Genomic DNA, 26,143 nt, shown 5'->3' on the forward strand with positions numbered 1-26,143 from the left:
CATTTTGGTCTTTTCTATAATATTTCTTGCTGTTGTAGAATAATTTTCTACAAAATGGATGTAGAAATATTGCTGACTATATTTTCTACAGAATCCTATTGATTATCAGTAACTTGCTTTCTGCTGTTCCTGCAAATTGTGGAAATTCAATCCTTGCATACTGAGTGAGCTAGTTATTTTGACTAACTCATTAAGTGAATTCCCATTTTTAAATTTTCCTAACTTCAGTTGCCAGCTTTCGCTCTGCAGTCCTATTCCCAAAAATATGGAGAAGGTTAATAAAATGCCTTTTAGTTTTAAATGCGCTTTTTTTTACCCAGGGTTGATGAATAAAAGGTCAGAGGGTACAGGTTTAAGGTGAGGGGGAATTAGAATGGTTTAGAGGTGTATAAGCCAAATATGGGTAAATAAGACCAGCTTAGATGTTAGTTGGCATACTCCAGTTGGGTCAAGGGGCTTTTTTTTTTGTGGCATATGATTCTTAACTATTGTAAAGTTCTGCCTATGAAATGTTTACATTTTAGATTTAGTTATTACTAACTAATTTCACATATGGAAATAGGTGTACAGATGTTTCCTCAAATGGCTTGCCCTAACTTGTACACTGCTCAAAGATAGAGGTGCTCCAATTTTGAACCCTGTGCTGAGTTAACTAATCTTAATCTGTGTAGATCAGGGGTGCTGTTTTCCTTAACATAAGAGATTCCATAGATGCTGGAGATCCAGAGAAATATACACAAAATGCTGGAGGAACTCTGTAGGTCAGGCTACATCTATGCAGAGGAATAAACAGTTGATGTTTCGGGCTGAGGCCCTTTTTCAGACCTTGTCCAGGTGAAGGGTCTCAGCCCAAAACATTGTTTATTCATCTCCATGGATATCATGTTTCTTTTCAAATGACTGAAAGTGAATGGAGTTTTTAAATTTAAAAAAAAGAGTCATTGGTCTCGCTCCTTAAAATTACCCATGGTTCCATTCCCACTGTTAACAACTTGGTTTTCCAGCTGCACCGGGGCAGTTAAATCCCTGGAACTGTTACTTCCTTTTAATTTGCAAAATTTGACATGCATCTGCTTTCCACAAAGCCCAACAAGTTCACAGTTCAAAAAAGCATTGCCGTGAACCCTGCTCACAGTTAGCAATTTCGGTAGTAATTTAGCACTGCTGTGCTCTGTGTTGTTTGCCTCATTTTTATCGATGATCTTTCTATAGTGAAACCATAATCTTTCACCATTAAAAAATATTTGTTAGCATGGGTAGATAAAACTGCCTCCCTTGCCCCCAACCCACCCACAAATTTTACCCATGCATATTTGAGATAGTTAAGCCAAACTCTGGTGATTGGTACGACTTTACAAAGTGTTATCCTTTATCATCTGGGGCTATAATATCACAAAGAAAACTTAACTTTTTGCTCACTTTTCACTGATTGTTAAAAGGAAGATAAATTTCTAGATTTGAAGTCACTATGTACCATCCACCTTTATGAACGTGTAGATTTCTGGATTATATTGTAGGTTGTGGGTTTCCTGAAAAATGGGGAAAAAATTGGTCTTGTGTGTACTTTGGCACATTTAAAGTAGCTATTGTCTTGTAGCAAGTGGTCTGTTAGTGATCCATTAAGTATTTAGATGAGAAAAGAAAGGACTAAAGCAGAAAAAAAAATCAATCTTTGGTAATGGAAGCAAAATTAGAGGTTTGGGAATAATACTGCTGAAAATGCAAGTAGACTTGTTCATATTTGCAGCTGTCTGCTTTTTCTGGGTCTTCTGCTTTAAATGATTATCGATGATCCATTCTAATAAAGGTACGGTGCTGCTGCTGGGAACGTTACAGACAACGCTGTTAACTCTGCCATCAATGTTGGTGTGACAGCTTTTAATATTGATCATCTGGGCATCAAGGCGATAGCACGACGCACTGCCAAGGAAACTGGACATGCTATGCTCGAAGACTACAAATTGCAAGAGAAACAAGAAAAACCAGTAAAAAAGGATTGATTTCACCTTTGAATAATTTGAATTTAGCTGATAAAATTAAATTTTAACATGCAATTTAACCAGTGCTAATGAACAGTACTGTTTTGCAGAATTATATTTTCAACTAACATGTAGGTTGATCTTGAAAGCTGAAGATCCTAAGGCACTTTGAAACAATGGCACTGAGTAATTATCTTTTGATTGTCACATTGGCTTTATGATATGTTTATAAAGTATGAAAGCTGTATGGCTTTTTTCCCCTCAATTATATAGGAAACAACCTAGCCTCATGAAGAATCTCTTTCAGTTTTCTCATCTATCTTGCACTGAAGTGGATGTGAATCAAACATGTTATGATGCATATAGAAGTTTGGATTTGTTCATTGGATGTGATTTTTTTTTTGATATGGTGTGGGGAATTTGGGAAAATAGAACACGAAAGTGATTATTTAAAGTCTTTTTCTTGCATTTGCACCTAAAATGTATGCATCCATGCTGCTACATTGATTTAGGCTTTTGTGTGCAAAATGACTGTGATTGAATGAAGGAGATAATTGATGTGCATTTTGTATAGAAGGATATTTAAGAGTGAGAATAAACCCAATTAACAGCATTGGTATTTTGATATTGTCTGAGTATGTTCAAAGCTCAACTCAGTTGTGATAAAGCAAATAATTGTAGAAAAAAAAATTTGCACTGTTAGCGACATTAATTTTGCCCAGTCATATGAGTGACCAAAACATTACCAGCACTGAGGAGAAAGGAGGATTCTCTTTTCAAGTTAGTCTAGTAGAGTGGCTTCAAATACTACTCTTTAATGGAAGAAGTTGATTGGTTTTATTTGAAATTATTTCCTTAAAAATGCAAGAGAATATTATATAATTTGTAATCTGTAAAATGAAATGTAAATTTGTGAGAATGTTAACATAGAATGGTGAAAATTGAACAGGCGTCGCTGCTTCCATCTTAAGGATGCTGATTAAACAACTGCTTCTGTAGAATAACATTTCACCTGTATCTTGTGCTTTAAACTCTCAACAACCTTATTCACAAAGTGCCTTTGCTTGAACCATCCGACACCATGTAGATATACTTGTATGAATGTTTATTTAAATGGTACTAATAGATTTGAATAAAGTTATTCTATTCACATAACATATGATCCCCAAATCTGCTTACTTTTGGTGCTCTTCTTGTAAAACGCAGAAAACATGACCAAAATCTTTAGCTAGTTTTACTAATGTTGAACAACTAGTATGGTGTACAATAAATCTGAGATGTACTGCCAAAGGTTTCATGAAAGCTACTTATCTTAATATTCTCCTTTCTGTCAATAACTAACTAACCAACCAAAAAGAATGGCCATGCAATGTTTAATAATTTCTCAGCTGGCTACCCATTGACTATCCTTTCCCTTTCTTCCTGCATTTTTTTCTCGTCAAAACATTAGGAGTATATAATTTGGCTCATTTCCCCCCATCCCTGACTTTATCACTAAGTTAATTCTTCACAGAAGGGTCCTCAAAGAAAACTAGCATCTACAGACTCCGAAATACTTTTTTTTGGGTCTTCTGTCAGACTACTATGAGTAACAAGTTTTGGTAACATCAGTCTTGATCTTTGCCAACCTGTTCAGTCAGTTACTCCATTTTTATAGTTTCTCATCCAATTATAGAATCAGAATCTGGTTTAATATCACTGGCATACGTCATAAAACTTGTTTTGTGGCAGCAGTACAATGCAATACATAATAACTATAAAATACAATAAGAAATATAATCTAAATTCAACATGTAGTGCAGAAAGACAGCTAAAAAAAGAAAAAAAAATAGTGAGGTCATGTACGTAGCTTCATTGATGGTGGTGAGGAAGAAGCTGTTCCTAAGACATTGTGTGTTCTCCAGCTCCTGTACCAGCTTTATGATAGCAATGAGAAGAGGGTTTGTCCTAGGTGATGGGAGATCTTAATGACGGATGTCACCTGGGGATGCTGGGAAGGCTAGTGCCAATGATGAAGCTGGCAAGAGTTTGCAACTTCCTTCAGCTTTTTCTGACGCTGTGCAGTAGCCCCTCCATAGTAGACAGTGATGCAACCAGTTCGAATGCTGTTCATGGTACGTATGTAAAAATTTTGTGAGAGTCTTTAGTAACATGCAAGTTCTTAAATACTTTATACTTTATTGTCGCCAAACAATTGATACTAGGAAGTACAATCATCATAGTGATATTTGATTCTGCTCTTCCCGCTCCCTGGATTACAAAACAATGGTAAATATTAAAAATTTAAATTATAAATCATTAATAGAAAATATAAAAATGGAAAGTAAGGTAGTGCAAAAAAAAACTGAGATGCAGGTCCAGATATTTGGAGGATACGGCTCAGAACCGGGTCAGGATCCGTTAAGCAGTCTTATCACAGTTGGAGAGAAGCTGTTCCCAAATCTGGCCGTACGTGTCTTCAGGCTCCTAAGCCTTCTCCCAGAGGGAAGAGGGACAAAAAGTATGTTGGCTGGGTGGGTCGTGTCCTTGACTATCCTGGCAGCACTGCTCCGACAGCGTGCGGTGCAAAGTGAGTCCAAGGACAGAAGATTGGTTTGTGTGACGTGCTGCGCCGTGTTCACGATCTTCTGCAGCTTCTTCCAGTGTTGGACAGGACAACTTCCATACCAGGTTGTGATGCACACTAGAAGAATACTTTCTACGGTGCATCTATAAAAATTAGTGAGTGTTTTAGGGGACAGGCCAAATTTCTTTAGTTAAATACTTCAAGCATAATGAATATTTGTCTCTGACTAACCCACTAATGGCAACAAATAATGGGCTCTCTGAAACCAAGTCTCCCACAGCTGTACAAACCTTCATAACAATATTGAATTCCACAGTCCTCCAGCACCTTCTTTTCAAATGAATACAGCTTCAGCAATCTGATGTTGCAGAACACTGCATTTATGTTTGAAGAGGCTCCAGATTTAAAATACACAATGGAAGGTGCATGTTGTGTATATAACATTTCTGTGATATTGTAGATATATTGTTCGAGCATATACTTTGTTGTTTGCATAGTTTATTATGGGTAATATGTGAAAGTACGTGATTGGCATACATCATCATGCATACCCCGTCTAAAGTAAAAAATGAAACTAAGACCCCCTGGGTTCCTGTCTTTTCCTTGCAGTTAGTTTTACGTGGTGATGAGGAAGTTTTAAATGAACCAGAGATTACTATGTACCTGTTGAAGTCCAGCAAGATGTTAAGAGTTTTAAAAAAAGTGCTGTGAGAAATGGTTAAGTGAAAAAATAACAGTGCAGCATGTGTTCTTTGGAAGGTACAGACATGGTAGAGTTTAAAAAAGGCAGAAAACACCAATTCACAGGTTCATAAGCAGTGAGTACTGGGTGATATTGATCAAATTTTTAAAACAGCAGAAATGGCTGGGTACATTGGAAGGATCGACGGGTACGATTGCACAAGAGATAACTGGATTTTGTATACGGAGTAAATGAGCTGTATTTTGAAGCAAATTATATAGCAAATGAGAAACAAGAACCAGTTTTGCTGAGTGCATTGGGTTTAAAGGCATATAGTTTGCTTAGAAGTTTGACTGCTCCAACCAAATCAGCAGAAATGAGCTTTGCTGATAGCGTGAAAGTAATGCAGGAACATTTAGAACTGAAACTGTTACTGATTGCAGATTTGTGATATCCACCACCTGCTCCCATGGCTTCACATGACCCTGATCAGGAAGGCTAAGTAGATGCTACACTTTGCCCAAGGGTGATCTGCAGGCTAGCGGAGGGCAGAAGCACCTTACACCTCCTTCAGTAGATACACATCTCTAACCCGCCAACCAGGATGTCAATATAGTAGTTGTTGTATATAATGTGTTATACAGTATATGTTTCTAGTTGAGATGTATATTGAATTAAAGTTTATAGCGAAGCAGGGAATAGTGTGTTTTTAATATTTTGGTAATAATTTGAATAATATTGTAGATATATTGTTCGATTGAGTACTCTGTTGTTTGCATTGGTTATATGTGAATGGTTCACGTCATCACATTATTTGCATATGCCTCATTTAAAGTAAAAACAAAAGTAAGACACAGGCTCCTGTCTTTTTCTTTCAATTAGTTTTATGATTCGGAGTTATAAAACAGAAGAATAACATGGGCAGGAGTTGAAACCTGAGAGCAGGTTGACTGTTAACAATTAAAGTTAAACTTCAATCTAGAAAATGATGGACCTCTCTGGCTACTGAGTAGAATGAAGTTCCAGAACATCAAAGCTCACCGCACCCCTGGAGACTGGAGCTGCTTCAGAATTTTGTGCAGCTGATATCAAACAAGGCATCACAGCAAATCTCTGGAACATTCTGTACCACTGTGTCTCATGTGCGGGAAGTAACAGCATCTGGTTCAGCCATCTGCTTTCTGCCCAGACCAATGGGACTTGAAGCTTGAATTTGGAATCTTCAGTTTTAAAGATTTAACTAATAATCTGAATAATCCCATTTATTAATATTTTAAGTGTGCTTACTTAAAGCTGGCAAGGTGTTGACTTAGACTTCGACTTGCATTATCAAATGAGTATCTACAAAATCAGTTTAAGTTCCCTTCAGTAGTTTTATTTAAACTTGAATAAACTTTATTGCACCATTTAAATTGCAACACAGATTCAAAATTTAGTAACATTTCATGTGAACAATTAAATGTAAAAAATGGCTTTGAAAATTCACTTGTATCAAAAGTGAACTATTCCAGATAAATCAGCTTAATACTACAGTCTTAGCTTTTGTAACTTGATGTTGTCAAAAATGTCAATACTTTAGTAATGTGCAACCAGGTTTCACTGCTGCTATTCGTTCCAGTCTTGACTGAACCTACAAATAGAAAAAAAATCTTGTTACACTTTATGAAGTTTATGCAATAGTGAATCAGATATAAAATTAGGTGGTGGTGGTGGTGATCTGGACCTTCAACCTTGGCTTCATTTTCTTGCATTCCCCTTTTCCCTCAATTCCTTTTAGAATCCAGAATTCAATCAGTATGATCTGAATGAGCTGCACAGCAGTAGAGCTTCAAAAGTAGAGAATTTCATTGGTGGATGAATACTTCCACATTTCAGTCCTATGTGGCCAGCCCTTGTTCTAGGATTAGCCAAAGGAAAACCTCCCCATGGAATCTGTCAGAATTTTGTCATTTAAGTGAGATTACTTCTAATTATAAACTCTGGAAAACACAGGTTAAACAGAATCAATGAAAAGAGAAGTAGTTAATGTTTCAGGTGGTACAAAAGATAAAATAATATATAATATAGTGACACACACACACAAAATGCTGGAGGAACTCAGCAGGCCAGGCAGCATCTATGGAAAAGAGTAAACAGTCGAAGTTTCAGGATGAAGCGTCCTGTTGATGGGTCTCAGCCCGAAACATCGACTGTTTACTCTTTTCCAGAGGTGCTGCCTGGTTTGCTGACTTCCTCCAGCATTTTGTATGTGTTGCTTGGATTTCCATGATCTGCAGATTTTCTCATGTTTACAGCCACAAAGTGCACTGCAAGTAGACAAAATAAATGCAAGAGCTATGGCGAAGTAGACTGGGAGATCAAGAGTTCATCTATAGTGTAGAAAAGGTCTGTTTAAGAGACTGATAACAGTGGGATAAAAGCTGTCCTTGAATTTGGTGGTATGTGTTCCCATGCTTGTGTATCTTCTGGGAGTGGGGGTGGTCATTGATTATATTGCTTGTTTTTCTGAGGCAGCAGTAAGTGAAACAGAATGTACAGGGGAGGCTGGAAAGGGAATGTGGGTAATGGGATGACATAACAAAGCCATTAATTGGACAGTTAAGTCTCTTTGTGTAAAGTGTTTTCAAGATGTGAACTGAGGGTATGTTGTGCAGTCTGCTTTAGGATAAGCCCTAGGTCTTCAACCAAAAACATTAGCAGATTTTCATTCCACAATTGCTGCTTGACCTGCTGAGTATTTCCAATTTTTTTTTGGTTTTATTTCTGTATTTTCTGGAGCTTATAAGAATGAAAAGCGATCTTATTTCATATGTCCAACATCTGCATTTTTTTTTATTTCCAGAAATTACAGGCCTAGTTTACTCTCTCAGCAAACACTATTCCCTGGAAAGTCTCTTTCATACCCTTGCTTTGACAAGTATTTCTTACGTAAGGAGACCAAAACTACACACAATAGGATAGACATAAATGGGTGCTTGATGGTCAATGCCAACCCAGTGGCTGAAGGGCCTGTTTCCATGATGTATAGAATATTCCAGATATGGCATCAGCAAGGCTCTATAGAATTGCTGTAAGACATTTGTACTTATATATACAAATGCTCCTTTACCAAACACCACTGTGTCATTTGCTTCCCAACAACTTGCTGCACCTGCAGGTTAGCTTTCTGCGACATGTACAAGGATAATTAGGTCCTCATGAATATTTCTATAATGAAATTTGTCACCATTAAAAATGCTTTAATGTTTTGTGCACTTAGTGGATGACCTTAGACACAAGAGGTGTGGCAGATGCTGGACATATAGAGCAGTACCCATAATGTGCTGGAGGAGCTCGGCAGGTCAGGCAGCACCTATGGATGGGAGTAAACAGTCGACATTTTGACATTTTGGGCCGAGACCATTCATCAGGACTGGATGATCTTAAACTTTTCCAGATTATTATCTATCTCAATCTGTTTTAGGTCCCCTTGAAGCAATTTTATATTCTCCCCACTACACCCACATTCCTATTTAGTTTTTTTTTAAATCATCAGCAAACCTGGAAATAGGATCTTTGGTCTCCTCAGCCATGCACAAATCTTGAAGTAGCCTATAACTACTCTGAGAAAAGCCCAATTACTCCAACTGTTTGTCTTTCATTCATCTACCAATTTTCAATCCTTGCCAGTACATTACGCACAATTCTGTGTGCTAAACTTATTGACCAACCTTCTTTGTTTATCAATTTTACTCATACATCTAATCCAACAGTTTAGTCAAATATGATTTCCTTTTAAATTAATATTGACTCTATTCAATTCTACTATTTCTATGTGTGAAGAGGAAAGTCCTTAACTCCGAGTGGAGTCATCGGGACGCCATCATGACGGCTTTTTTTTTAAGCAGGCTTTCTTATTTTTACGAGGCTAGCGTTGCTAGCTTGATGCTCAACCCAGCATGGATGGAAAGCGTGCAAGGGAGCCAGCTGGATTCGAACTTTGTAACCTTTGCTCTGAAGTCCGGCATTGATGCCACTACGCCACCAGCCGTATGTGTTCTGTTATATAATCCTTTACGGTTTCCAGCATTTTCACTACCATTGAAACAGCATAATTTTGTAAATGATTGATTTGCATTTTTTACTTTCCAGCCTGCAGGAACAATACCAGATTCCATACAGTTTTCAAAGACAGAAAGCAAGGCAGCCACTATTGCAATAGGTCATGTCTTTCAAAACTCTGGGGTATAAATCATTGACTTCCAATTTTATCAGCTTAAGTACTTTTTTTTTGTATTTTATAGCAGTTGCCTGGCTGGTAATAGTTTAAAATAGGCACCTAAATGCTATGAAAGTATAAAACATGGATTAATATATGATTTCAATAAAACACGTGGTTTAATAGTTTGGCCTGGATTAGACGAATGAAGGCCCTGTTTCTGTGCTGTAGTGTTCTATGACTTCTATGACTATAAAACTCATACATTGGCATCTTTTGCTTGAGTCAGGTAAATAATATTATTGAGATAAAGAGTAATCCATTCTGCAACTAAGCAAAATCACTTAAGGCTAAGATTCAGACACTACTCTGCAAGCAGCTTCAAATTACCTCATCGAAATTATTGCAAAGCTTTGTAAGCACAACTTTGTGTTCCACCATTTTTTTCTGGTGTGAAGCCAACTGTAAAGATTCTTCTGTAAGTTTCTCTGCAATACAAATAATCATACCATGTGAAATTGTCTATTATGTTTACTTAAAATACTGTTTTAATATTAGCTTATCCATTGCCCAGGGCGAGTAAAGTTCAAGGGAGATTGAGGTAAGAGCATCTTCATTATAGAAATACAAATTTCCAATTTCTCTATTATAAATCTGAACCTACTTATGTGGAATTTAAAACATTGTCTCCATTTCTCTTAATGTGTGGTTAACGAGTGAAACCTACTAATAAACGGGATGAAAAGAATCTACTTTCCAAGCGTCTCTTGTAACATTCGCTATCAGTCATTTAATAACAAATTTTCAAGGATTATCTCGAATCAAAATATTTGATACACGTATGATCTGCAACATCACTGTGACTTGAGATAAATTTAGCTAATATTAACCTTTTAAAATCTAGAATAGGGTTTGACAAATGCAATTTTTGCCCCCTGAATAAAGAGCTGATTATTAATACAGAAACAAATTTTAATCGCAAGGTACCATACAAGGCGGTAAAATAATTCCACTGCCCTATCAACACTTTTTGACTGAAATTGTTGACTCAAACTTAATCCCACATTAATCTACTTTCAGCAGCATTAAATCAACCATTTCAAATACATATTACTACCGATATTTGTTATCATCCTCTGGTACTCTTTCGAAGACTCCGTCAATCTATCCATAATTTTCAGCTTTAGAGAAACAAGCCGGTTGCTTGCCTGAAATCGCGCGGGGAAGTCTACGCTCGCCGCCACGCAGACTTCCGGCTTGGATCACATGACCCCGCGTTGCCAAGGAGACGAATGAAACAGCATGGAGGCGGTGCGCGCTGGTTACAGTGAGGGCGACCTGGAGTGGTTGAGTAGTGAATTGGAGCAGGAGAAGGAGATGAGGTAAAGGGGGTGGTGGCAGAGGGCAGTCTGTTGAAGACCTGGCTGCTCTGCTTCCTTCCGCAAGTTCAGTCTGTATCCCCGTGAACCGGCCACTTCTTGGGGTATATCGGGCGAAGCAGATCTGTGTCAATCCTAAGGAAGGGTCTCGGCCCGAAACGTCCACTGTGCCTCTTCCTATAGATGCAGCCTGGCCTGCTGCGTTCCACCAGCATTTTGTGTGTGTTGCTTGAATTTCCAGCGTCTGCAGATTTCCTCGTGTCTGTGTTGATCTGGTTCGGGGTCGGTGTGATAGAATGAGAGCGCTATCTAGCGGCAGTGAAATCACCACACCGCACGCTTTGCGCCCTTGGATGCTGGAAAGGGAAGGTGGTTACAGCTCTTGGCATTGCAAGGGGACAGGGGATAGTGGTTACTGGGCAGCACGTCAGGGAGTCCCGGAAAGTGGATTCTGTTAGTGTTAAAAGATTATAAAGGATGGTCCATTGAAAAGTGAGGCTGTTGAGATGGAAAGTAAAAACAGGGGAACTCTAACCTCTTCAGCCCTGAAGAAGGGTCTTGGCCCCGAAACTTCGACTATTTACTCTTTTCCACAGATGCTGGCTGACCTGCTGAGTTCCTTCGCCATTTTGTGTATGTTGCTTTGGAATTCCAGCATCAGATTTCCTCGTGTTTGCAAATTCTAACCTTGCCATTCATTCTTTCCCCTTCAAAACGGTTCTCTTAATTAAACTCTGGTCTGCCTAAAATTAACCCTGCTGCAGTTTGGAATTCTGTTTGCATCACAGACTATTATCGAAATACCCTTGAATGGAAAAAAAGCCTACAGAAATGGTGGTGGACACAACCCGGCCCATCATGGGTAAAGCCACCCTCCCCACCGCCATTGAACACACTACAAGGAGCGCTGTGGCAGGAAAGCAGCATCATCAAGGGCCTCCACCATCCAGCCCATGTACCTCGCTGTGGCCTTCAGGAAGGAGGCACAAGAGCCTTAAGTACCACACCTCCAGTTTCAGAACAGTTCTTGTCCCTCACCCATCTGGCTCCTGAACTGGAGTGGATAACTTCACTCACCCCAACACTGAACTGATTCCACATCCAAAGGTTTCTACAATTCCCGTGCTCAATATTATTCATGACTTATTTATCTATTATTATAGTTTTGTTTTTCTTTTTGTATTTGAATAATTTGCTGTATATTGGTTGTTTTTCTGTCTTTGTAGTGTTTCATTAATTCTATTGTGTTTCTTTCTATTTATTGTGATTGCCTGCAAGAAAATGAACCTCATGATAGTATATGGTGACATGCAGTACTGTGGAAAAGTAATATATAGCTTGGATGCTTAAGGCATTTACACAGTACCATGCTTGTCCACGTGGAGCAGAGAGCGAGTTTGTAAACCTGGCGGGAACAAAGGATGTTGGGAATGGCGAGGGTGGAGTGCCGCGGGAAGGGTGTAGGGGAGGTCGCAGAGGAGGAGTGCTGGGGCAGGGGGGGTGTGTTGTGGACACACCCAGCCCTGAGACACCAGGCAAGGTCATTTGATTCCAATCAATTGGTTTATTGTTCATTACAGAATGTCCTCTGGTGCTTCCTGCTTCCTCCCCTCTCTCTTCCCCTTTTCTAAACCATAATTCCTTTCTCCCTATCCCTTCCCACTCATAGTCCACAAAAGAGACTCGTATCAGAATCAGATTTAACATCACTCACACATCTCATGGAATCTCATTGAATCCTGACGAAGGGTCTCGGCCTGAAACGTCGACTGTACCTCTTCCTAGAGATGCTGCCTGACCTGCTGCGTTCGCCAGCAACTTTGATGTGTGTTGCTTGAATTTCCAGCATCTGCAGAATTCCTGTTGTTTTCATGGAATTTGTTTTTTTTTGTAGCATCAGTACAGTGCAATACATAAAATTAATAAAGTACTATGCAGAAGTTTTAGGCACTCTAGCTATATATTTGTGGCTAAAACTTTTGCACAGTGCTGTATATGTATTTTGATAGTAAATTTACTTTGAACCTTTGAACTTTAAACTGTGCATCTATTGCATCCTTTTCTATTACTATCTTAAACCTTAATAGATTTGTGGACATTAGAGCCAAAGTGCTCCTTGAATGCTTCATCAGTTATCTGCCCTGTCTAGTTCCCTAAGAAGAGGTCCAGTATTGCACCTTCCTGAGCAGAACCCTCTGTATATTGACTCTGGAAACATTCATGGACACATTCCAAAATTTCGCCCCATCCAGGCCCTCAACATTCTGATTATACCATCAATACCGGGGAAATTAAAACCTCCCACGAATACAAACCTACCATTCCTACAATTCTGAACAACTTCTCTACACACCTGCTCCTCAAGTTCCTGCTGAATATTTGCGGGGTTTCTATAATGCAGTTGACTTAAGACAACTGCGCTGCTCCAGAGCATTATTTGAGGTCATTCTTACCTTCGATCACTGAGCTCTAGAATGAGTCAACCTATAGCTGGGGAAGTGATGACCCCCCTCGTGTTAGACTGTTCGAGGTAACTTTTTTTTTATTCTTTCTTACTTCTCTTCTAATATTTGTATATCTGTGACACTGATTTTCTTTGGGATCAATAAAGTATCTATCTATCTTTTGTTAGTGGCCTTTGTCTGGAGTGTAGAAGCCTTTTTTAGAAATAATGATCAAGCAACCCAAATAGTATGCTGCTGTGATGAGTTTAACGAGCCTAGTAACCACAGGTCCATTACATGTAATGGTGCACATTTTATGGTTTTAACTGAAATATTCGATAGTTTGATCTGTCAAAATCCCCTAGATTCTGGAAAGATTCCCTATGGTGAACCTCAAGAAGACGATATTGCGATTTAAGTAAGGTTGAGTAGGAAAATTGTGGAGTTTATGTTAACCTAACATTATTTGAATTCTAAAGCGTGTTATTAAAGATGTGGTAACAGGACACATAGAAAATTACAACAGTGTTAGCACAGTTTTTATGAAGGGAAATCTTTTTTTTGGCAAATGAAATGGAAGTTTTGCAGAATGGGGGAAACACATGGGAGACGCTTGCCCTCGACCGTCCAGCTTGGCGCAGCAAGATCACCACAGGAGCCCGTGCAGCTGAAGTCAGGCGCATCATCGAGGCGCAACGAAAGCGTGCTGTGCGCAAGGCCCGAGCAGCATCCACTGCCACGACAGAACCCACCCACTTGTGTCCCACATGTGGGCAAGCCTTCAGGGCCCGGATTGGCCTCATCAGTCACCTCCGGACCCACAGCCACCAATCTCCCATTTGACTTTGAAGCCATGGTCATCTTCGACTACGAAGGACGAACAACAACAACATTTGAATTCTAAAGCGTGTTATTAAAGATGTGGTAACAGGACACATAGAAAATCACAACAGTGTTAGCACAGTTTTTATGAAGGGAAATCTTTTTTTTGGCAAATGAAATGGAAGTTTTGCAGAATGGGTGAAAAGAATCAATAAAGAAACCTGAAATAAAAAAAGAAAATGCTATAAAAACTTAGCAGGTCAGGCAGTATCTGTGGAAAGAAAAGCAATTTATGTTTCACACTGCAACAGAACTGAGAAGGGGGAAGGAAACATGTTAATTTTCATTTGGAGAGAGGTGGAGAAGAGTTGTGTAGAACAAAGAGTGTTTTGAAATAGAGTATCGGCAGCTTTTACCAGCACATTAAGCTTAGTCTTTGTAATGTATTGCTAATGATAGGGTGGTGGAAGCTGCCCAGCAGGTCAGAATTTTATGAGTTTGATAAGAAAAAGTGAACCAACATCAAATTAAAAACAAAAAATGAAGAATCTATACAATTCATTCAGCGTTGTGAGAAAAATGAATCCATTAGTGATTTGCCAAGTGCCCCTTCCATGTGTGAACCTGATTCGCATGGATCAAGAATGGGACGTTGCCCACTTTGCCTGTGAAGCTTTCCATATCTTCTGAAATGCAGTGGTGAGTTGCAAGGTGTTGTAAATGACGTATCACGGCAAATGATCAAGAAGTAGGATTTCTGATAAGAGAAAATCCTGCCTTTGGTTTTGAGAGCAGTGAAAGTTTTTGTTTGTTATTTGAAGAATGTTGACAATCAAAACGAAATTTACGGGCAGAATCAAGTTACTCCTGAATTATAGGACTTTAATTTTCAAGCAAAACAAAAATAGGTTCACAGCAATTCTATTGTGGTTTAAATGCATCATTGAGGTATCAACGTATGGGTCTGGATGAAGTAGATTTCCCTAGAGCTAAACTTAGTGTAGATATAATGTAGCATTGTAGAGGGAGGTTTTCACTTGGGTCCCTCCATTGTCTGGCAGCATCACCCCTCTTATGCCCTCATCCCTCCTGATGGCTTCCACAAAGGGTTCTATGCAGCAGACAAACAAGACAGGGGAGAGGGGACAGCCCTGCCTGACTCCAGACCTGATGGAGAAGCTGTCTGTTTCCCACCCGTTGACCTGCACTGCACTACGGATGTCTGTGTAGTGCAGTCTAATCCAATTCCGGATTCCCTCCCCAAATCCCATTTTGGAGAGCACGTCCGCCATGTACGTGTGCGATATCCTGTTGAAGGCTTTCTCCTGGTCCAAGCTGACCAGGCAGGCGTCCACCCCCCTGTCCTGCACGTAGGCGATGGTGTCCCTCAGTAGCGCGAGGCTGTCTCAGATCTTCCTGCCCGGTACAGCACAGTGAAAACCTCCCTGTACATGGACGACGTCACCATCTTTTGCTCTGATCCGAGGTCAGTTCGCAGGATGATTGGCACCTGCGAACAGTTCGAGCTAGCGTCGGGGGCCAGGGTTAACTGCACGAAGAGCGAAGCCATGCTCTTCGGCAACTGGCCCGACCGATCCGGCGTCCCCTTCACCATCAGGTCTGACCACGTGAAAGTGTTGGGGATCTGGTTCGGAGGGGCTGAGGCGTGCAACAAAAACTGGCAGGAGCGGACTGCCAAGGTGAAACAGAAACTGGGACTGTGGGGAGGGCGCTCCCTGTCGATAACGGGCAAGAACCTAGTCATCAGGTGTGAGGTGCTCTCAGGGCTGCTGTACTTGGCGCAGGTGTGGCCCGTCCCCCGCTCCTACAGCTCGGAAATCACCCGGGCTGTCTTCAGATTCGTCTGGGGATCCAAGATGGAGCGGGTGAGACGGACCGTCATGCACAAGTCCCTGGACAACGGGGGCAAGAACGTCCCCAATGTCGCCCTCACCCTGATGGCCAGCTTCGTATGTGGCTGCATTAGGTTGTGTGTAGAACCCAGGTATGTGGGCACCAAGTAACACTATGTGCCCAGGTTCTACCTGTCGCCCTGGCTACGAAGGATGGGTCTGGCCCCACTCCCGCGCAACGCCCCAGTCAGCTGGTCGTTGCCGGCATACCTGTCCTACGTAGCAAAGTTCTTCCAGGAGAACGCCTTTGACCACAGGGCCATCAGGCAGTGGTTGGCACGTAGTGTCCTGCAGGCACTGCAGGAGAAGGACGTGATGGACACAGTGGAGTGGTTCCCTGAGCAGACCGTCCAGTTCATCTGGCAAAATGCCTCATCGCCAGATCTCACCAACAGGCACCAAGACCTCGCCTGGCTGGCGGTGAGAAGGGCCCTCCCAGTCAGAGCCCTCCTGTACGCCCGGAACGTTGTCTCCGCACCCCACTGCCCACGGGAGGACTGCAGTGAGGAGGAGTCTGTGACCCACCTCTTTGCACACTGCCAGTTCGCAAAAAGGGTGTGGAGGAGGATGGACGGGCTAGTGTCACGTTTCATCCCCAGCAGCTGCGTAACAGAGGACTCTCTGATCTACGGGCTGTTCCCGGGGACGCACACGGAGACCAACATCCGGTGCTGCTGGCAGATCATCAACTCGGTGAAAGACGCTCTTTGGTCGGCCCGTAACTTGATGATCTACCAGCACATGGAGATGTCCGTGGGAGAACGCTGCCGACTGGCACATTCTCGGCTGCAGGAGTACGTGCTGAGGGACGCACTGAAACTCGGTGCAGCCACCGCAAGGGCCCGGTGGGGAAGGACCACAGTATAGGTTTCTCCACCCGTGGGAGTGGGAGGGGTTTGTGGGCGGGGAGTATACCCCTCAACAGTGATATGGTAAGCTGAACTACTGGAGTGCCACGTGGGTGGCTATAAATACGGATATGTACTGAGTATAATGGAAACGTATGTAAAGGATGAAAAGTTATTGAATGGTTTATTGTATATATTTCTTTTTGAATAAAGTATATTTTGAAATAAAAAAATAATGTAGCATTGTAGAGCACTATGCTCCTTTTGTTTCTGGTGAGTCAAAAGAGTGCCATTAATCGTCCTGAAACATCGACTGCACCTCTTCCTAGAGATGCTGCCTGGCCTGCTGCGTTCACCAGCAACTTTGATGTGTGTTCCATTAAAATATTTATAATTTTGCAGCTGACTATTAAATGAAATATTTGATGCATAATGCATGGTAGAAATGTAATCAATTAAAAATTGCCTCCAACAAAATTTTCATTCTGTTTTGAACAACTGTGAATGATGAGGATGTTATATTTGTAACACTTAATGGCGTCAAGCAGTAAAATGTTTAAAATTATGGGTTTGCAAGGGAATCACAGGTATGAGGTGAAGTTAAAGTTTTCAAGTTGAAATTGTTCCTTTAGACCAACCCTGTGAAATTATGAATAAATAATATTTAAAAAAATATAAAACTACTTTATTGCAAGAGTTCAATTATTGTTATTGCTTCTGTTGTCATCAAAACATTTTTGAGGATATGAAAATCTTGCTGCACAACGCAAAGATCACAGTCAAAAAACATGGAATTACAAATGTGACGTGGGGATGATATGGGGTTGGATGGTGAGTAAAGAATCAAAGTCCATCTCCTCTAGCATTTACTTTCCCAATCCCTCCATCTTGGTGGCATTTGACTGTCATAGTTCTGTTGTTTGTTGCTGCTCATTTAATGGGAATTAGACTGGGCACCTCAGTTTATTCCAAATGGAGAACTTTATCCTCATCTAATTCAATATCAGTTACCAAGGTTGAAGAATCCTATCTACCACCTTCAATTTTTAATAAGCAGATGTAAAATGATTTCAATAAATTCTGCAAAATGCTTAATGGCATTATAAGTGTGTTTACAGATCTTCTCATTGATTTATGTCGGTGGTAATCCTGAGTATATTTATGAGAGCCATAGTGACCACACTGTTTTTGTAAGCCTTATTTAATGTAAATATTTGATCCATTGCAGATGCATACAATCAACAGGCACTGTAAATTGGTTCAGTACTGTATAGAGTGGGAAATCGCAGGACCCTGTAGAGAGTGGTGCGGACAGCCCAGCACATCTGTAGTTGTGAACTTCCCATGATTCAGGGCATTTACAAGGACAGGTGTATAAAAAGGGCCCGTAGGATCATTGGGGACCCAAGTCACCCTACCACAATCTATTCCAGCTGCTACCATCCGGGAAGCGGTACTGCAGCATAAAAACCAGGACCAACAGTCTCCGTGACAGCTTCTTCCACCAGGCCATCAGAGTGATGAACTCATGCTAATTTGAGTGTACTCTATATTACATTGACTGTTCTATTTGTTATAAATTATAAATTACTATGATTGCACATTTAGATGGAGACATAACATAAAGATTTTTATTCCACATGTATGTGAAGGATGTAAGAAATAAAGTCAGTTCAATTCAACTGAAATGATAAATTGTGAAATGCCAAACAGAAGAGATTCTGCAGATGCTGGAAATCCAGAACAACACAAACAAAATGCTGGTGCAACTCAGCAGGTCAGGCAGCATCTATATATTTCCATAGATTCTGCTTGATCTGCTGAGTTCCTCCAACATTTTGTGTGTGTAATATCAACTTCCATGATATCGTTTTCATTAAGATTCAAGCTTGTATAATGTCATTTGCAGTACACAAGTGTAAAGGAGAATGAAATAATTGTTTCTCCAATCCAATGTAGCACAAAAACATTACAATAAGATGAAGAACACTATAGTAACAACAGTAAAAAAAACAATATAAATACATAGGTAGCTTATAGATTGATTGTATGTCCATAAAGTAACAGGAGGCGCAAGAGTGTCTGTACATAAGGCGACTGACAGGAAATGATAAAGTAGTGGTGGCTGGAAGTGTGGAGGGGTTCATCAGCCTTATGGCTTGGGGAAAATACCTGTTTTTGTGTCTAGTGGTCCTGTCATGGATGCTACGTAGCCTCCTCCTTGATGGGAATGGGACAGTCAATGATCTAGGATTCTTCATGATGTTACTGGCATTTCTGTATATAAAGTATGTCCTGATGGCAGGTATGCTGGTGCCGGTGATATGTTGGGCAGTTTTGACTAGCCATTGTAGAATCTTCCTGTCCACCACAGTGCAGTTCCCATATCATGCAGTGATGCAGCTTGATAGGATGCTCTCTTCTTTGCATCTGTAGAATGATGTGAGTATAGATGTGCACAGTCCAGCTCTCTTCAGATCCTATATTAGAAACACTTATGTACAATGCAGTACACACAGAATGCTGGAGGAACTCAGCAGGTCAGGTAGCACCTATGGAAAAGAGTAAACAGTCAACGTTTCAGGCCGAGACTCTTCTTTCAGGACTCATATGTACAATATTTGTTGTAGCTAATTGTTTCAGTGCATTATCCTTTGTTTGTAATACAGAGATATGCTTGATCAATCTGCTTCTGAGCTACAAAACATAGTATCTCAACTGGAAAAGCGAGTAGACAACATTGAAGATGAAGGTAAACGAAAATTGTAATTACTATAGTGTTCCATTCTTGGATTTTAAATCAGTATTTACAATCTAATCAGAAACCTTTGATTGGAATCACTATCAGAGGAGCTGGTGTGCAAATTTAATAGAGAAGGGGAAGTTTATAAATGAGCACTGAGAAATTTAGATCAGCACAGCACGACCCCAACATCCCCAAGTTGCACAGTATTCTGATATGGAATTATATATCTAGGGTGCCTAAAACTTTTGCACTATACTGTAGTAATTTTATGTATTGCATTGTACTACTGCATTAAAAAAATCATGATGTATGTGAGTGATGATAAACCTGATTCTGACATGTGTCTCTGTTGTGGACTCTATTATGGAAGGGGGCAGGAAGAGGGGAGTCATGGTTGGGAAAAGAGGAAGGGAAAGGAGAGGGAGCAGGAAGCACCAGAGGGACATCCTGTAATGATCGATAAACCAATTGTTGGGAATCAAATCACCTTGCCCGGGCGCGTCTGCAACTGCACCCCCCCCCCCCCCCCGCCCCAACGCCACCACTGGCATTCCACTTCTGCCAACTGTCCCACACTCCTCCCACAGCACTCTCTCCAGCCATTCCCAACGTCCTTCGCTCCTGCCAGACCTACAAACTCAGTCTCCACTTCATATTGACACATACAGTACTGTGCAAAAGTCTTAGCCACCCTAACTATATATGTGCCTAGTACAGTATTAGTGTTTCTTCTTGTTGCTGGATCTAAATCCTGACATTGTGAGAGTATCTTCACTAGAAGGGCTGTAATGGTACAAAAAGGGTGTTTACCACCACCTTCTAGAGGGCATTTATGGGTGGGCAATAAATGCTAGCCTTGGTAGTGATGTCTACATCCCACAGATAAGTAAATGTACATTTATTTGGGTGTGGTGTTAGTCTAGGGACATGATAGAGTGATGGGGTTGGTTTTCCTTGTGTACATTTGGAATTAAATCCCATGTTTTGCGCTCCATAAGCTAATCCACACGGCCAGCATGACCCTGGTCCTTATGGAATTCACTACGGCTAATGGGATCAGATGAATTAAATCTTGGATAAAACTTTATAGGTTCTCTTAATTGCTGATGGACTTTAAGAAATGAATCCCAGTACTGTGCTCCATCCAGTACTATAAAGCTGTGTGTTGGTTCCTAATAGTTATTGTCAGAGGAATTCATCCAATGTACTTTGCTATGTTCTTTTAATTGTGAATGAACAAAATCAGTGCAGGCACCTAGTGCAGATAATGGATTAGCTTCGTACAATGCTTTCGACGACTACGTCTTTCAAATCTTCATTTTCACTGTAACATTCAAAATGATTGTTGAGACCTTCAAATTCATTGTACAGTAGTTCCTAACTTGTTGAAGTAGTGAAGTCGTTTCATTTTCACTCCTGTCCATTTTTTGGCATCTCCAAGCCCAAATGCTTGAAACTTCAGTGAGCAAAGCAGTTCTGTATTGCCTTACTGCTTATGTCTCACCAACTATCAGTGACAAAAATCACTGCTTTTTGAAACAAGCACACACAACTGACACTATTTAAAAACTGTTTGCTCTCAGCATGGTGCAGTGTCTAACAGCCATGCAAGTGCATGCGACTGACGTTGGTGAGAAACTGTTCGGTAACAGTCTCCTGCCCCAATTAAGTGGCATAGAGTCCCAAATAAACAAAGGGAATCTTGACTGTTTTCTTGATCAGTTTTTGTTCCTGAAGAGCTGTCCCAAATAAGCAGCTGCCCTGATTAACTGGTGTCCCAATTAATTGGAATTCACAGTAATTCCATTTTGTTTCATTTAAGAGATGTGGGTGTTATTACCAAGCAGAGCATTTATTGTCCATTTCTCTTCCTTTAAGAAAGGATGTAATCATTTGTAGTAGGCGTACCTGCAAAGCTCTCCAAGCATGACTTCAATTCTCACTCCAAACACACTCATCAGTTTTTTTTTGTATTTTCATTCATCCTTAGGAAATGAATGGAAAACCAGGTATGAAACCCAACAGGAGCTTAATCTACAACTAGAGAGGCAAATCAGAACTTTAGAACAGAAAGTGGAGTTTACTCGTGGTAATCCTGCAAGTAAGTACAGACGCATTTAAAAAAAAATATTTCTTTTTGCAATTTTCAGTTTATTTCGTGCAGTTTACATCAAAGCCTCAGGCTAATTTAGTTTCTCCATAGGCCATCGATGGGTCAACAGTTTCCATTGAATAAAATATTTTATAAGGTGATAAATGCACAGAGTAGATTGTTTTACAGATACTGAATGACTAACAGTTTATCTTGAATTTATTTTGAATTAAATTATCTTGTTGTTTCAGACAGATTGTCTTCTGTCCGTTCATTTGAAGAGATGTCAGAGGTAAGTATAAGCTGAAATTTATTGTAGCCATACAAATTAACATTTTGTCATGATTGTGTAGAGATATAGCTTTAAATAATTTATGAACAATGCTATTTTTGACAATGAATCAAATTGTTATGAATCAAGATATTGAATAAGAAATTTATACAACCCTTCTTCATGGCAAATAAATTATTCAAAATTTTGTGCTTTCTCAGTGGGTGCTGCTAAATAAATGTAAAGATCTTAACTGTGAAGAGCAGGGTGTGAAATTTTACTCTGAAACTCTGCTGTCTCAGTGTTCTCCATCCAGCTCACCAGGTACTGCTTACTGGGGCCCTGGTACTTGTGCCCAATACACACTCATCAGGGGCCTGGTTCTTCTACCCTCCTCAAACTCACTCTGGGGCCCTGATTCCCACAGTCCCTTTAAACGCACTGCCCTTTAAATGCAGAAGGTGTACTGTGTTCAGTACAGAAATGTTTATCATGTTACTGTGTAACTTTTCAAAAAGAAAGTAAAAATTGTGTTGATTTAATAAGGGAGGGTAATATAGAATAATCTGGAAAATCTGCCAGTCTAGCACCACCATATTACCAAATCTCAGGATTAATGGAGCTTTACTGGACTCCCAAGATTTCTCTATATTATCTGCTTACTCAACACCGCAATTGGCAGTGCAGAACATGTCCAGTGGTCCTCAGGGAAAAACATAATAGTAAAGTGAGAGGTCACATAAGCACTATTCAGCTACTGGAGAAGTCACTTAGTTCTCAAATATCACAGTGAACAGAGTGACAACTCGAGGTACTCCTGTATAGTGAAATCTAGAGATTCCATTGTAACTGGTGCTTCAAGGAGCCATTAAGTACATGGATGGAAGCCAGGAGAGTGCATCCATCAACAAATTGAATCATGTTCACTGGCAACATTGAACCTTTAAGTGTCCCAGCTCAGGGTGCACAGGCGGAGAATTTTTCTTACTGGCAGTGCCTGAGAAGGCTTCATTTTCATCAACAAAATTACAAGGTTATGACAGCTCTTGGAACCTGAAGAACAGTTTCTCTTCAGTGGTAGTATTCAACCTCCAACAAGAATTCTCCCTTCTGACACTTTTTCATCCCATTCTTTATATCCCACACATACTTCTGCTGCTTCTCCTTCAATTGATTGTGTTATTTGTCTAAGTTTCATACACTCACCAAACTTTAATGAGGCTGAGAACCTGGTATAGCAGCATGGTGGTTGTTACTGGACAGATATTCAGAAACCTGGAATACTGATGTAGAGACTTCAGTTCAAATTCCAGGTTACTCCAATACATGAAATAAAAAGACAGCATTAATTTATTGTAACCATAAAACTATTTGCTGATTCCCAAATGTCCTTCAGGTGAGGAGCCCGCCATCCTGGTATGACTAATGATGCATTAGCATAGTTGATTCTTGATTGTTCTCTGCTGAAGGGAATTGCAATAAATATTGATCTAATCAATGACATCCACATCTCCTGAATGAACAACTTTAAAAAACACACTTTAATTATCATAATCCAGCATTCAAAAGACTGGCTTGCATCTGCATCTTGTGCTCATTAAAAACTGCTTCGATAATGAAGACTGCTTTCAAGAAAATGAGGAGTGGGTATTGTGTGAGGAATGAAAGAAAACAGAGTCCTGACATTTTTTGATAACTGCTTAAGTCTCCCCTGGTAATTGTAACACTCAAGTGTTAAATAAATCATTGGTGGGTTAAACTCTGCCACTGAATCTCCTGCAGTGGGTAAGGATTAATGTGCTTAAAAAAAATCATTACCAAAGCGTTATTTTAGAATCTACAGGGTGCGATCTTTTTGTGTATTTGAGTCATTTTTATGTCAGGACAGCTGGAGATCCAGAATTACAATTTCATGAGAAAGTAATTAGACACAATTTCCATACCAATCTTTCCTACAGGCTTGTGCGTGGGAGTAAAAGCATCCTCTGGCAGTAAGAGTGCTAAAAAAGTGTAGTTGTTATTAACTCCAGCGAGGCAGGATATGGTGTTAGCAGATTAATTTCTGCCAACAGGAAGATGTACTGCAAAACAAAATGCTTACTTTTTTCCTTCATTTCCCTGCGTGCTGAAAAAAAAGTACCACCATGCTGTAGTAACCATCCCACAGATGTGGCACTTTGCCTCAGGATGCATCATTCAAATACACCTTCACTAAATATTGGTGAACAAAGCTATGTCAGGTGTGCACATGCAGGCTCCTCCAAGTCTCCACCCAGTTAACAGGAGTTGCCTGCCACTCGTTTCCAGCTCCTCATCTGCAACCTATTCAAACCCAGCCCTTATCCGCTGTCCTTGTACATGCATGCAAACCTGCAGCCTCAACCAGTTGCTCCTAGCCCTCAGTTACCTTGCTGAGTTAAGTTCAAAGTTAAATTTATTTATACGTATCACCACATACAGCCCTGATATTCTTTTTCTTTTGGGCAATCTATAGAAATAGAACTGTAAACAGGATCAATGAAGAGCAAACTGTCCAAATGCAAATATAAATAGATAACAAGATAGAGTTCTTAAAGTGAGACCATTGGTTGTGGGAACATCAGAAATAGAGTGAGTGTAGTTATCCCTTTTTGTTCAAGAGCCTGACTGTTGAGGCGTGGTAACTGTTATTGACCTGGTAGTGCGAGGCCTGAAGCACTTGTACCTTCTACCTGATGGTAGCAGTGAGAAAAGTGCATGGTCTGGGTGTGAGGATCTCTGATGATGGATCTGCTTTCCCATGACAGCATTTCATGTAGAGGTGCTCAGTGGTTGTGAGAACTTTATGGTGACGTACTGGGTTGAATCTACTACGTTTTGTAGGATTTTCCACTCTAAGGTATTGGTGTTCCCTAACCAGGCTTAATGCAGCCTGTCAGTACACTTTCCACCACACATCTATAGAAGTTTGCCAAGGTGTTTGATGACATGCTGAATCTCTGCAGACTCCTGAGGGAGTAGATGTGCTGTCACACTTTCTTTGCAATTAAACTTGTATGATGTGTTCAAGACAGGTCCTCTGAGATAGTGACATCCAGGAATTTAAAGTTGCTGACCCTCTCCACCTCTGATCCTCCGATGATTACTGGCTTATGGACCTCTGGTTTCCCTCTCCCGAAGTCTACAACCAGTTTCTCTGTTTTGTTGACATTGAGTGAGAGGTTGTGGTTATTACACCACTCAGCCAAACTTTCAGTCTCCATCCTGTATGGCTGGGCAGCTGGTGGCGTAGCGGCATCAGCACCGGACTTCGGAACGAAGGCTCCTGAGTTCAAATCCAGCCGGCTCCCTTGCATGCTTTCCATCCGTGCTGGGTTGAGCATTCAGTTAGCAACTCGGCCTCGTAAAAATAAGAAAGACTGCTAAAAAAAAACACTATCAGTTAACTTGGAGTTAAGGGCTTTCTTCGTCCTGTATGGCCACAACAGTGGAGTCACTAGCAAACGTATACGGTGTTGGAGCTGTACTTAGCCACACAGTCATAGGTGTAAAGCGAGTAGATCAGGGGGCTAAGCACACATCCCTGCGGTGCACCTGTGCTGATGGAGATTGTAGAGGAGATGTTTTTGCCAATCCAATCCGACTGGGGTCTGCAAGGGAGGAAATCCAGGATCCAGTTGCACAAGAGGGTATATTGAGGGCCAGGTCTTTGAGCTTACTGATTAATTTGAGGGGATGATAGGTGTGAAATGCTGAGCTCTAACAGATAAAGGGCACCCTGATGTATGCATCTTTGCTGACCACATGTTCCAGAATTGTGTGAAGAGCCAATGAGATGACATCTGCTGTGGACCTGTTGCTTCGGTAGGCGAGTTGGAGCAGATCCAAGTTATCAGTCAGACAGGAGCTGATATACTTTGACACCAGCCTCTCAAAACACTTCATCATTGAAGGATATAAGTGCCAATGGGTAATAGTCATTTAGACAGGTTACCGTGCTCTTCTTGGGCACTGTTATGATTGAACCTGCTTGAAGCAGGTAGGTACCACATGTTGCTGGAGTGAGAAGTTGAAGATATCCATGAACACACCAGCCAGTTGGTCAGCACGTGTCTTCAGTAGTCAGCCAGTACTCCATCTGGACCAGATGCTTTCCTTGCATTCACTCTCTGGAAAACAGCCCACATGTCATCTTCAGATACTGAGACCAAAGGATCATCAGGA

The 26,143-nt window shown here is 40.6% G+C and overlaps 2 protein-coding genes and 1 long non-coding RNA gene across 5 annotated transcripts in view; 2 read left to right on the plus strand and 1 right to left on the minus strand.

Annotated features, from left to right (window-relative positions):
* The window catches only part of sparta (spartin a), a 96,326-nt gene extending 90,290 nt beyond the window's left edge, over positions 1-6,036 (plus strand). Inside the window, exon 9 of one of the 2 annotated variants that reach the window (XM_072262894.1) lies at positions 1,808-6,036. In XM_072262894.1, coding sequence (XP_072118995.1) covers positions 1,808-2,000 — 193 coding nt within the window. In that variant the 3' untranslated portion in view covers positions 2,001-6,036. The remainder of the gene's footprint in view (positions 1-1,807) is intronic. The other variant, XM_072262893.1, reaches the window with a different exon arrangement.
* Positions 6,037-6,550: 514 nt separating this feature from the next.
* Positions 6,551-11,075, minus strand: LOC140200111 (uncharacterized). The gene is made up of 3 exons (XR_011886561.1): positions 10,543-11,075; positions 9,816-9,913; positions 6,551-6,857 (listed from the first exon to the last, which is right to left on the minus strand). It is a non-coding gene; the product is annotated as an uncharacterized lncRNA (long non-coding RNA).
* The window catches only part of ccdc169 (coiled-coil domain containing 169), a 78,900-nt gene continuing 63,463 nt past the window's right edge, over positions 10,707-26,143 (plus strand). For both annotated transcript variants that reach the window (XM_072262895.1, XM_072262896.1), the window contains exons 1-4: positions 10,707-10,807; positions 19,501-19,583; positions 21,568-21,678; positions 21,921-21,961. In XM_072262895.1, coding sequence (XP_072118996.1) covers positions 10,728-10,807; positions 19,501-19,583; positions 21,568-21,678; positions 21,921-21,961 — 315 coding nt within the window. In that variant the 5' untranslated portion in view covers positions 10,707-10,727. The remainder of the gene's footprint in view (positions 10,808-19,500; positions 19,584-21,567; positions 21,679-21,920; positions 21,962-26,143) is intronic.

Source organism: Mobula birostris, chromosome 7 (genome assembly GCF_030028105.1).
Source record: "Mobula birostris isolate sMobBir1 chromosome 7, sMobBir1.hap1, whole genome shotgun sequence".
In the NCBI taxonomy this organism is placed as follows: domain Eukaryota; kingdom Metazoa; phylum Chordata; class Chondrichthyes; order Myliobatiformes; family Myliobatidae; genus Mobula; species Mobula birostris.